Source organism: Cervus canadensis, chromosome 22 (assembly GCF_019320065.1).
Source record: "Cervus canadensis isolate Bull #8, Minnesota chromosome 22, ASM1932006v1, whole genome shotgun sequence".
Lineage (NCBI taxonomy): Eukaryota > Metazoa > Chordata > Mammalia > Artiodactyla > Cervidae > Cervus > Cervus canadensis.
The window spans coordinates 57,222,806-57,235,627 of record NC_057407.1 but is presented as its reverse complement, the minus strand read 5'-3'; the positions used below and the strand labels follow the sequence as shown (position 1 = coordinate 57,235,627).

The following is a 12,822-nucleotide window of genomic DNA, read 5'->3' as shown; positions in this document are numbered from 1 at the left end:
ATGAATTTTCCTTAAGACAAGCATGAACAGCCTCAGACACCTATCAGAATTCATCCTGAAGACACTGAAAGAATCCCATTTACCTGAGACAGCAGAGTCGGCTCCTGCTGACATGTGATTGCGTTCCGGTTGGCTTCCATAAAATACCTCTGTGTGCGCCTCCGTTCCCGTTCCAGCTTCTTCTCCAAGGCCAGTTGGGATGTGGATAAATTGTCTACATACTTCATCATGATATCTGATATCATGGAGCTGACTTCTACAATATCTGGACGGGTTTCTGCATCTGGAGTGAGGCATCTAAGGAAAGATAAGCTCATCACAGCGCTCTAGTCAAAGTCAGGACCAGGCCACAGGTTAAATTCTGCTCTGTGTCCCCCGTGGTGCTTGCACCCAAGAGAACATGGACAAGATGAACTTCAAGAATACTTCTGAAACCAAGACTTCTCAAAAGACACTTGGAAAATCTGGGGAGGAGAGGAAGCGGTACTATTCACTTTGCAGGCTGGCTCATGGGCAAGGGTTCCAGACTGTGTTGGAAGTTGCTCCCAGTTCCAGGATGGGTGGGTGGGGTCTGCTTCTTCTATGTAAGTGATTCTCCTCTAAAACCACCCCTACTCACTGGGCAATGAAACAAAGAGGCATCCTAATAAAATAGGACCTGAATACCACACTTGATGCACCAAAAGGAAGGAAAGATTCTGGGAGGTGGCAACTTACTGGACTTTACCAGCTGTATAGGAGCAAGATCAACACAACTTGATTAATGAGAATCTTACAAAGCATGAAACTATAAAAATAAAATGCAACCCAGTTGCATTTTATTTGAAGTTTAAGCTGTATGTCATAATTTTTAACTGTAGACAATTTGACACATCACACGCTAAAAACTTTCTCAGATTTTGGAGGCAAGAAATATCAACCAGCATACTAATGGGAGAACTGTTTCTATCACAGCTAAACAGTAGTAGAGGTTATTCTAGCTGCCCGTGGAACAAATTGTCAAGATCACTGATTAGTATAATTTAAAAATTTCTGGCACTCACCACAATATTTGTCTATTTTTTAATTCAAAGGCTCTAGCTTTACATAGGGGCTTCCCTGGTGACTCAGACAATAAAGAATCTGCCTGCAATTCAGGAGAAAGTGAAAGTGAAGTCACTCAGTCATGTCTGACTCTGCGATCCCATGGACTATAGCCTACCAGGCTCCTCTGTCCATGGGATTTCCCAGGCAAGAGTACTGGAGTGGGTTTTCATTTCCTTCTCCAGGGGATCTTCCCAACCCAGGGATCAAACCCAGGTCTGCTGCACTGCAGGCAGACGCTTTACTGTCTGAGCCACCAGAGACCTGTGTTCAATCCCTGGAGGAGGGCATGGCAACCCACTTCAGTATTCTCACCTGGAGAATCCCATGGACAGAGGAGCCTGGAGAGGCTATAGTCTACGGGGTCTCAAAGAGGGACATAACTGAGGCATTAGCATTTTAACTTTCAATTTTATATGTGTAATGTATATGTTTCCATCCTATTCTCTCAATTCATCCCACCCTCTCCTTCCACCACTGTGTCCATAAGTCTGTTTACTATGTCTGTGTCTCCTTTGCTGCCTTGCAAATGGGTTCATTAGTATCATCTCTCTAGATTCCATATGTATGTATTGTTGTTGTTCAGTCATCCAGTCATATCTGACTCTTTGTGACCAAATGGACTGCAGCACACCAGGTCTCTCTGTCCCTCACCATTTCCTGAAGTTTTCCCAAGTTCATGTTCATTGCATTGGCGATGCCATCCAGCCATTTCATCCTCAGATGCCCTCTTCTCCTACTGCCCTCAATTTTTCCCAGCATCAGGGACTTTTCCAATGAGTTGGTTGTTCACATTAGATGACCAAAATACTGGAGCTTCAGCTTCAGCATCAGTCCTTCCAACAAGTATTCGGGACTGATTTCAACTTTGCTGGTATCCTAGGTGTTAGGTTTTTGTTTTCAGTTTTTTCCTTTCAGTACTCTAAATTTATCATACAACTCCTCTGACCTTCAATGTTTCTATAGAAAAATCAGTCTGAAAACCTTATGGGAGTTCCCTGTAACTGACACTTTGTTTTTCTCTTGCTACTTTTAGAATCCTCTCTTTAGTTTTAACTTTTGCCATTTTACTTACTATAGGTTTTGATGGAGGTCTATTTGGGTTCATCTTGTTTGGGACCCTCTGTTCTTCTTGTACCTGGATATCTGTTTCCTTCTTCAACATCAGGAAAGTAATTTCCAGGCATAATTATATCAAATACACAATGCACTCTCTTTTCTGTCTCAACTCCTTCTAAGACCCATATTATGTGAATGTTAGCATGCGTGATGTTGTCCTAGAGGTCCCTTAAACTATTTTCATTTTCTTAAATCTATTTTTCTTTTTGCTGTTTTGATTGGGTGATTTCCACTATTCTATCTCCCAGATCACTAATACACTCCTCTGTATCACCTAATCTGCTGTTAATTCCCACTACTATAATTTTAATTTCAGTTACAGAAAGGTCCCTACATACAGACCTTCAAGTAGCAAACTTTCAAAAGTGCTAACTTGAGTCTGTGTATCCAATCACGGAAGTTAATTCACATGTCTGATGTACATCGTCACCCATGTGCATCCTCTCAAGTGGTCGTGTTTTTGTGTACTTTATTGTATAGTACTGCATTCAGAACAGCAATAGCGTGTCTTTATTTCAAGCCCAGGATATCCAGAAGCAAGCATAAAAGCAGCAGTGATGTAGCTGGTACTACGGTACTTTTCAAGGTACTGAACTGTAAGACTTAAAATGCTTTCTTAATTTTGTGTGTATGTTTTTAATGTATTATTTGTCTTAAAAGTATTATAAACCTATTATAGTACAGTACTATATAGCTGAATATGTTAATTGGGTACCTAGGCTAACCTTGTTGAACAAATTGGACTTGTTAAAATGCTCTTGGAACAAAACTCATTTGTATGTAAGAGACTTACTATATTGTATTCCTCAGTTCTGTTTTTTAAAAAATATTTTCTAATACTTTGTTAAGATTTTTCACTGTGTTCAACTATTCTTTTAAGTTCAGTTGCTATTCCCATTACAATTGCTTTGAACTGTTTATCAGGTAAATTATTGACCTCTGTTTCACTAAGATTTTCTTTTCAGGGTTTTTCCTTATCATTTCTTTTGAACCATATTCCTCTGCCTTCTCATTTTGTTTAAGTTTCAGTCTATAAAACTGGGTGAAACAGTTACCTGCTCTGACCTTGAAAGTGTGTCCTTGTGTGGGAGCATCCCTGTGATGTCTGCGTGTGGGCTGCATCTGACATCAGCACAGGCCGTCTTCTCCCCAGGGGACTGGCAGCTGCCACACAGGTCGGGTGGGGGTGGAGCTGGAGGGCTAGAGCCAGAGCCAGGTGCAAGCTGGGGCTTCTTCTCTGCCCAGTGCCATCACCAGACTGTCAAGGATGGGGTCAGGGCACAAGGCCTGCTGCAGGGGCCCTGAGGAAGCTGGGTTTCTCCTACATGTGATGGCAGCCTCCCCCTTGGTTTGAGGTGGAGAGTCAGGGCTGAGAGCTTGAGACTGCACTTTTTTGCTGATTTTGCTTTCTCCCTGGTGTGCTTGCTTGGCTAGTGGCTGAGTTGTGGCTGAAGACTGAGCTGAGTTTGCTCCCTCCTGAGTGCATGCAGGGACACACATACTGGCAATGGCAGCTTATGTCTTGGCCCAGCAGCAGGCTGGAGTCCAGCCAGCCCTGCTCCCGCCAAGTGTGCACACTCTCATAATCAGTGGCAGAACTGTTGATCAGAAGTGCCTTCGTGGGGAGCAGCATGGAACAAGAGGGGCTGGAGTGGGAGCCTGGTGACAGCTGGACAGGGGCTCATGGCACGTCTTGGCAGGCTGGCCAGTGCCCCTGGCAGCTTCAATCTGCCTCCACACTGTGACTGGAAGCAGGCAAAGCTGGATGCTCTTCAAGAGCAGAGGCCCAGTTTCCTACATCCCTCTGGTAAGCCCCATGGGGTTTCAAGGCTTCCCATATGAAGCAGTGGTGAAGAATCTGCCTGCCAATGCAGGAGAGGTTCAGTCCCTGGGTCAGGAAGATCCCCTAGAGTAGGAAATAGCAACCTACTCCAATATTCTTGCCTGGAAATTCCATTTCCTGAGTGCACACACACACACACACACACACAGAGTTTCAAACTTGCAAGGGGCTTGTCTTCCAGTGGTGTCAGATCTCAGGGCTGGGGTGCCCGATGTGGGGCTCCAATCCTTTGTTCCTGGGGAGGATCCCTGAACCTGATGTCCCCTATTCTCCATGTCTCTGCTAGGGGTAGAGGTCCTGACCACATTCTTCTCCCTTCCTACTAGACTCCATTTGGATCTTTCTCTACAGCTGTGCTTGAAGAAGATCTGCCCTGCTTGTCCCCGGGTTGATTTCAGTGAGAGCTGTAGTCTGGATGTTAAAATGAGGGGAGGTGAGCCCAGCATCCTTCTAATTTTCCACCTGGATCTCTCTTTTCTTGACTTTATTAACCATGAGTATAATAAACACATCACGACTTTATCATTTCAAGCTTTATCTTTAGGCTATTTGTTTTCAAGTTCTAAGAAAGTGACCTTGCACTATGATTATTACCACTCTTTTCCAGGTCTCTAACAGGAAGACTTCTTGGATCACCCTCGCTTAGACAGACTCACTGTCCCCCTTTCACATGTCCTCATTTCACTGTCTATATTTAAGTACTCAAAACTACTATAATTTATACTGTAGTGGTCTGTATCACCATTGGAAACTGGAAACATGTTGAGAGGAGGGACCTGCGTCTCCTTCACTGTGATCTCCCCTGTATGTAAAATGGAATCTGGGTCTTGATGAGTATTCAGCAAATGAATGAATGAACAAATGAATGAACATATGGTTTCATAATTTACCTATACACAACCTAAAATATTTGGGTACAGGCTTTTGGAATCCCAGGAATATCTCCTACCAGAAGTTACGGCTTAGACTCATTGGTTGGAAATGCCTCTCTGCTTGGATATTTCAGGAAGATTCTGAAGAGCAGCCAAATGCTTTAAAGATTTTCTAATCAAATAAGCATAAAGTCAAGTTCTAGGAAAAAATCTGGGATGTCTACTCATGCTACCCACTGTGTGTCCATTCTGCTCTGAGTGACCAGATGGAAAGAATCAGAGGGATACAGTGTTCAATTCTAATTATTTCATGTTTCAAGAAACAAAGAAGGTAGGGTGGAAAATGTAAAGAGCCATCTGTCCTTAGAACTAGTTGAAAGCAATAACTCTTTAGTCATGATGACTTCTTCTGAAACAAAGTGCCAAACAACTTATGCAACCAAGCCGAGACAGAGAAAACTTAGGCAACTGAAATATCTTGTGCATAAAAGGAAGCGCTCTTCCTTGAAACAAAATAAACAGATGACATTTTCTTAACAGTGTACTGGAAGGTAAAAATAGTAATACTGGTACTGGGCAGAGCAGTAAATATATTTTTTGCTTTAGACTCTTCAGGGTTACTAAGTTATTCTCCTAATTTAAAAGCCTGCTAAGGAAAGAAACTACGAAAATGGGAAATTGAATTTGTTCTCTAGCTCTTTTGAAACTTAATATCTAGAGACTAAAAATCCAAAGCAAATAAAATATGTAATTACAAGCAACTGACAACTGATTTTGGTTTTATGTCAAATTTTCTAAAGATAAAACTTTGCAATGTGACTCAGACACTGAGTTTTGAATAACTTTAAATGGAAACTACATCTGTTATATGCAGCACCCTACATCTTAAAATTTGTCAGTTCAGTTCAGTCACTCAGTCATGTCCAACTTTTTGTGACCCCATGGACTGCAGCACACCAGGCCTCCCTGTCCATCACCAACTACTAGAGTTTACTCAGACTCATGTCCACTGAGTCCGTGATGCCATCCAACCATCTCATACTCTGTCAACCCCTTCTCCTCCCACCTTCAATCATTCCCATCATCAGGGTCTTTTCCAATGAGTCAGTTCTTCACACTAGGTGGCCAAAGTATTGAAGTTTCAGCTTTAGCATCAGTCCTTCCAATGAATATTCAGGACTGATTTCCTTTAGGATGGACTGGTTGGATCTCCTTCTAGTCCAAGGGACTCTCAGGAGTCTTCTCCAACACCACAATTCAAAAGCATCAATTCTTCGGTGCTCAGCTTTCTTTACAGTCCAACTCTCACATCCATACATGACTACTGGAAAAACCACAGCCTTGATTAGATGGACGTTTGTTGGCAAAGTAATGTCTCTGCTTTTTAATATGCTATTTAGGTTGGTCATAACTTTTCTTCCAAGGAGCAAGTGTCTTTTCATTTCATGGTTGCAGTCACCATCTGCAGTGATTTTGGAGCCCAAGAAAGTAAAGTTTGTCACTGTTTCCTGATCTATTTGCCGTGAAGTGATAGGACCAGATGCCATGATCTTTGTTTTCTGAAAGTTAAGCTTTAAGCCAACTTTTTCACTCTCCTCTTTCACTTTCATCAAGAGGCTCTTTAGCTCTCCTTTGCTTTCTGCCATAAGGGTGGTGTCATCTGCATATCTGAGGTTATTGATATTTCTCCTGGCAATCTTGATTCCAGGTTGTGCTTCATCCAGCCCAGTGTTTCTCATGATGTACTCTGCATATAAGTTAAATAAGCAGGGTGACAGTATACAGCCTTGACGTACTCCTTTTCCTGTTTGGAACCAGTCTGTTGTTCCATGTCACTGTTGCTTCCTGATCTGCATACAGGTTTCTCAAGAGGCAGGTCAGGTGGCCTGGTATTCCCATCTCTTTCAGAATTTTATACAGTTTGTTGTGATCCACACAGTCAAAGGCTTTGGCATAGTCAATAAAGCAGAAATAGATGTTTTTCTGGAACTCTATTGCTTTTTTGATGATCCAACAGATGTTGGCAATTTGATCTCTGGTTCCTCTGCCTTTTCTAAATCCAGCTTGAACATCTGGAAATTCATGGTTCATGTACATTTGAAGCCTGGCTTGGAGAATTTTGAGCATTACTTTGCTAGCATGTGAGATGAATGCAATTGTGTGGTAGTTTGGACATTCTTTGGCACTGCCTTTCTTTGGGATTGGAATGAAAACTAACCTTTTCCAGTCCTGTGGCTGAGTTTTCCAAATTTGCTGGTATACTGAGTGCAGCACTAAAATCTGTAGTCAGCTTTAAAATTAAATTGTCTGTTCCTACTAGTTATGGCATCTTAGTGTTCTGAATTAAAAGTATGCTCAAAACATTTCACCTGGAGTGCCCTAAATAGTGATCATTCATCATCTTAACCATCCTGGTGATGGTAAACCCATCACCCATCAGCAGCCTGCTCTACTATGTGCTGTGTTTAGTCACTGAGTGGTGTCCGACTCTTTGCGACCCCATGGACTGTAGCCTGCCAAACTCCTCTGTCCATGGGGATTCTCCAGGCAAGAATACTGGAGTGGGTTGCCATGCCCTTCTCCAGGGGATCTTCCCGACCTAGGTATAGAACCAGGGTCTCCTGCATTGCAGATTCTTTACCAGCTAAGCCACCAGGGAACCCTTGCTCTGCAGTGGATGCCTCTAATTATGACACACATTTCCTTCCTATTGGTGAACTGATCTTGCTCCCTCCCTGAACTTCCACTCTGTGGTTCTGGCTCCCTTTGCTGAGGTTCCACATAATAAATACAATTGTTTTCGTATTCTCTATGTCATTCAGTTTTCCTAGTTAACCAAAGTATTTTCCAATCCTTTTATGACTGTACTTCAAAACTTGTTGACTTAACTTCCAGGCAACAGTGGGAACAATCCACTTCTCTCCCCAGCAACACCACCAGTCCAGTCAAGGCGGTCACCACCTCTCAGTGGACAACTGGACCTGCCTCTCCTTCCCACTTCATTCCTTCCAGTGTCCTCCCTGCAAATTGGCCAGGACAATCTTAGCTAAAGAGATTTTCACTATGTCTCAGCTTGTTAGTAAGTCTTCAGTCCTCTCCTCCATACTGGGGATAAAAGTTCAAAACTCTCAGTGTGGCCTGTGGGGCCTGTCAATCTCCCAGGCTCTTTTGCTAGCTATTCCCTGTCTTACTTGACATACTGCATCCCCAGCTTCTTTCAGTTCTTCAAATCAGCAAGCTCTCTTGCTCAGGACAGCCTTCAGAGATGTGAATCTATGATATGCTTTCTCTGCTATGTTTACTATTTGAGAATTAGTGGAGTTCAGGTCTTAGGTTACGTGTCATTTTTTCATAGAAAAACTTTTCCAAATCCCTCAACCAGACCAAGTTCTTTTGTAATTTCTCATTGCCTCTTTTACCACCCTTCATCAAATTTATCATAATTTTATATACTTCATTCTGTAAGTAATAATATTATTAATAACCATACCTAGTTTAATTAAGGGCTTGCTACATGCTGAGAACTATGTTAAGAGGTTTTATCTTATTTAAAAGCATTATCTTACTTAGTCTTCAAAGTAAGCCCATGAGTAGTCACAATTGCTACCCATACATCACAGATGAGGAAAGAGGGGCTTGGGGAGATAAAGGTGAGTGGAAGAGTGAGGATTAGAATCCACTCAATTCTAGAACCTATTGATATTCTGACCTTTTCATAATAATGTTGATACCCTAAGCCTAACCTTCCAGCTCCATTGGCATGGATATCAATAACCAGGGAGCCTGTCAGAAGCAAATTATGGTCCTGTTTGCCCAACAACACAAAATCAGAGTAAAGTCTCTGTAGTTTTTCTCTGCACTCCCTCTCCTATTCTTTGAGGCACATAAATACCTAAGAAAAGGAGAAATTAAATGAATAAATGTGGCACTCTTATCTTGATCTCTCTGGAGACTTCTTGAATTTTTTAATTCACTTTCCAGAAAACAAAGAGCAGAGAATAGGAGGTGAGCAGTTTAAACACATTTGTCTGGACTCATTAGCAATAGGTTGGCTCTCTAGTATGATGTGGAATTCAGATGATTTAGAGATGGATTTCAGCTCATTTCCCACAACACTAACAATAATAGCTACCAATATTGCTCAAGATTTACCATCTGCCAAGCTCTATGCTGATTTGCATATGTTATAATCATCACATTAGCCTGATGAGGTTGTTACCATTATGATCCCCATTTTATCAGACGAGGAAATGGAGATGCCCAAAAAAGTAGTCAAATTGTCTGCTCAGAGTCCACAGTTAGGAAAACTCAGTACCAGCTGGGCCTGCAGTGCTTAGTACAATTGGGTAGCATTGTGTTGAGCAAGGAAAGACTCAGGATATAATCCAACAATCACGTGAGGAGAATCTATTAATGCTAAACAGTGGGCTGGATAGAGAAACCAGAAGGAAGAGCACACAGCCACAATAATATGTTTAGTACATTTCGTCAGAGGTGGTGCCAAGAGTGAGGATAGATATAGAATTGAGATTTCAGGGAATTGGGCAGAGAGATGAATAAAGATTCCATCTGGGGTGACCCTAGGATTTTTATTGTAACAGTAAGGATTTGACTCAGCTTGATGGGGCAGAATCTTGGGCCAATTTAAGGGCATAAAATGGTCCAGAAGTAACAATCAGCCAGATAAATGTCATTTATTCATACAACCAGTAAACTCTTAAGGATCTGTTTGGTACTAGGCATTACTCTGGGCATTTGACAGCTATGAACTAAACTGAAAAAGTCTCTGTCTTCTGGTGGGGAAGAAAGAGACAATAAAGGAACACATCTGCATGCATATGGATAACGTGTTAGGGGTGGTGGATGCTGTGAACTCTGTAAAGTGGGTCAGGGGACAAGAGAATTCAGAGAGGTTGTGGGGGCATCAGGGTAGGTGCCCTAATTATGCAGAGACCCAGAGGAAGTGAGGGGCTGTGCTACTGCCTCCCATCAGAGGGATGTGAGCACCAGGATAAGGGAAGAGCAGTAGCAAGGAGCCCCCTGTGGCTGCAGCAAGGGGAGCAGGGGGAAGTTGAGGGGAGGGTCACCTGGGACAAGCCCTGTGGGGGCAGAACTTTGAACCTCTCCAGGGATAACTTTCATTAAAATCCTGCTATGTGGAGAGCTGGAGCACTTCTTTGTGACTTTCTTTGAAAAATTACTATTGTGCTATACAGTAGGTCCTTATTAGCTATCTACTTTATTTATAGTAGTCTCTATATGTCAATCCCAAACTTCTAATTATCTCTCTACATTTTCCCCCTTGGTAACAATACATTTGTCTTCTATATCTGTGACTCAATTTCTGCTTGATATAATAGGTTCATGCATACCATTTTTTAAGATTTCTCATGTAAGTGGTATCATATGATATTTGTCTTTATCTGACTTATTTCACTCAGTATAACAATCTCTAAGGGCTTCCCTGGTAGCTCAGCTGGTAAAGAATCTGCCTTCAGTGAGGGAGACCTGGGTTCAATCCCCGGACTGGGAAGATCCCCTGGAGAAGGAAAAGGCTACCCACTCCAGTATTGTGGCCTGGAGAATTCCATGTGTATAGTCCATGGAGTCACATAGAGTCAGACACGACTGAGTGACTTTCACTTTCAAACTCTAGGTCATCCATGTTGTTGCAAATGGCATCATTCGACTCATTTTTGGTTGAGTAATATTCCATTGTATATACATACCACAACTTCTTTATCCATACATCTATTGAAGGACATTTAGGTTCCTTCTATGTCTTGGCTATTTTAAATAGTGCTTCAAAGAACACTGGGGTACATGTATCCTTTTGAATTATGGTTTTCTGCAGATATAAGTCCAGGAGTAGGATTGCCAGATCATGTGGTAGCTATATTTTTAGTTTTTTAAGGAACGTCCACCCTGTCCTTCATAATGGCTGTTACCACTTTACATTCCCACCAACAGTGTGGGAGGGTTCTCGTTTCTTCAAACTCCCTCCAGCATTTATTGTTTGTAGTCTTTTTAATGATGGCCATTCTGACTGGTGTGGGGCGATCTCATTGCAGTTTTGATTTGCATTTCTCTAATAATTAGCAGTGTTGAGCATATTTTCATGTGCCCCTTGGACATCTATATATATTCTTTGCAGAAATATCTCTTTAGCAGATCACACTTGCTATACTGGTTGGTATGAAACATTCTGAATAATCAGATTAATGGTAACATGTTATTTCAAGTGAATGTACTATTTCCTGTTGGACACTTGGTGGCTTCCAAACGGTCTCTATGACAAATGAGGTCCAAACATTTTTCTAGGTTTGCATTATTTGAGAACCCTTCCTCTTAATAGTACATTTTCACAGATACAAGGTATTTCTTGATAATCTCTATAGGTTTGAAGTGGTAAGACTAATTACCTGCTGATGGTGGTGATCACCTTTTCAGAGTAGATGCCTTCTGGCACTGGTTCATATACTGCCTCCACTATCTGCAAAACAAACAGGCTGGAGTAAGGGAAGTAAAGGAGCCACAGGTGCCTTTGCATGGTGATACTTGGCCACGACACAAGAGTTACGTACCAAGCATTATCTCAAGCACACATTTTCATCAGAAACAAAAATATCCCAACAATTTTAAAAGCAGCATTAATTAAACAGTTCTTGAGCACAGAATTATATTCTTCAAGCTGAGTAAAAGTTAACCTCAGATTCACAATAAATGATGTGTAGGATAATATAATATATTGGATTGAGGTCAGTCCAAACCACAAGTATAAATAAAAGACCAAAAGCAGTTTGATATATTATTTTTAAATTTTTCTATGATAAATTGAAGAAAATTATAGGGGGAAATGTGCCATAGCACATGATGCAGATTTAGAAGAAAGGAGAAAATAAATAAATAAACTGGATCATGTGGCTAATAAAACAGTGACTGCTTTTAATGGGCAGTTTTACTACAATCACAAAGGTTCTGTTTAAGAGAAAAAGGAATGGTGTTTTTGGCAACATGAGACCCTTTTGTCTGCCAAGGTTGCTTACTTTTGTGGCCAGGGAGAGCATGTTGGTGCTGTAGAAGGGAGGATCCAGGGTCGCCATCTGATAAAGGATGCATCCTGCTGCCCACACGTCCGCCTTTTCCCCATACGGCTCGCTCTTCAGCACCTCCGGGCTGAAGTGAAACCAGGATGTCAACGCACGATGGAAAGGGAGAAGTCAGCATGGGAGAAAGTTAAATTTTCAAGCCATAATTGGAGATGGAAGAAAAAGAAAGGAAACTCTTGATTACTATTTCAAGTAAACATATTTAAACATACCTTTGAATTCTCTCAGACTTAGGTGAATCAAGAAGCACAACCAAGCAATTCTAAGCAATAAATCACATAAACAACTCCTATTAAATGTCCTTCTACTTTTAGAAACAACCACCTCTCATTGGTAGACAGAATGATTGGCTCCAGTTCTCACTATTCTGGAAATTCTGAATATCGCACCCTTTCGTCTCAGTGGACAGCATTTTTTACCCACCCCGTCTTTGCTCCTGGTGGTGCTGTCTTGCCCTGCCAGTGGAGTGTGGAAGTGGCACGGCACCAGATCAGGGCCTCAGGGCTTCCATTTGTCTCCCTACGAGCTCCTGTCCAAAAGACCTAATCCCAGGTAGCTGCTGCCCATCTGGCCGAAGCCCAGCACAAGACACATGGAGCAGATCTTCACACATAAACCTGCAGCCTGAAGGAGACCCAGCCCAGGAGACCCACAGACCTGGGAGTCTGACAGCAAATGCCTATTGTGGAATGCCACTGAGATTCTATGATGATATTTTATGAGCAAAACTGACACAGCACCATCCCTTTGCTATTCAATGGTAGCTTATAAAGTCTAAGGCAAGACCATATTTAAA

General features: G+C 41.9%; 1 protein-coding gene across 2 annotated transcripts in view; it reads right to left on the bottom strand.

The window, feature by feature from the left end:
* The window catches only part of NEK10 (NIMA related kinase 10), a 290,181-nt gene that overhangs the window by 110,156 nt on the left and 167,203 nt on the right, over nt 1–12,822 (bottom strand). For both annotated transcript variants that reach the window (XM_043443207.1, XM_043443206.1), the window contains 3 exons: nt 11,964–12,093; nt 11,340–11,410; nt 84–297 (listed from right to left, as the gene is read on the bottom strand). In XM_043443207.1, the coding sequence (XP_043299142.1) occupies nt 84–297; nt 11,340–11,410; nt 11,964–12,093 (415 nt within the window). The remainder of the gene's footprint in view (nt 1–83; nt 298–11,339; nt 11,411–11,963; nt 12,094–12,822) is intronic.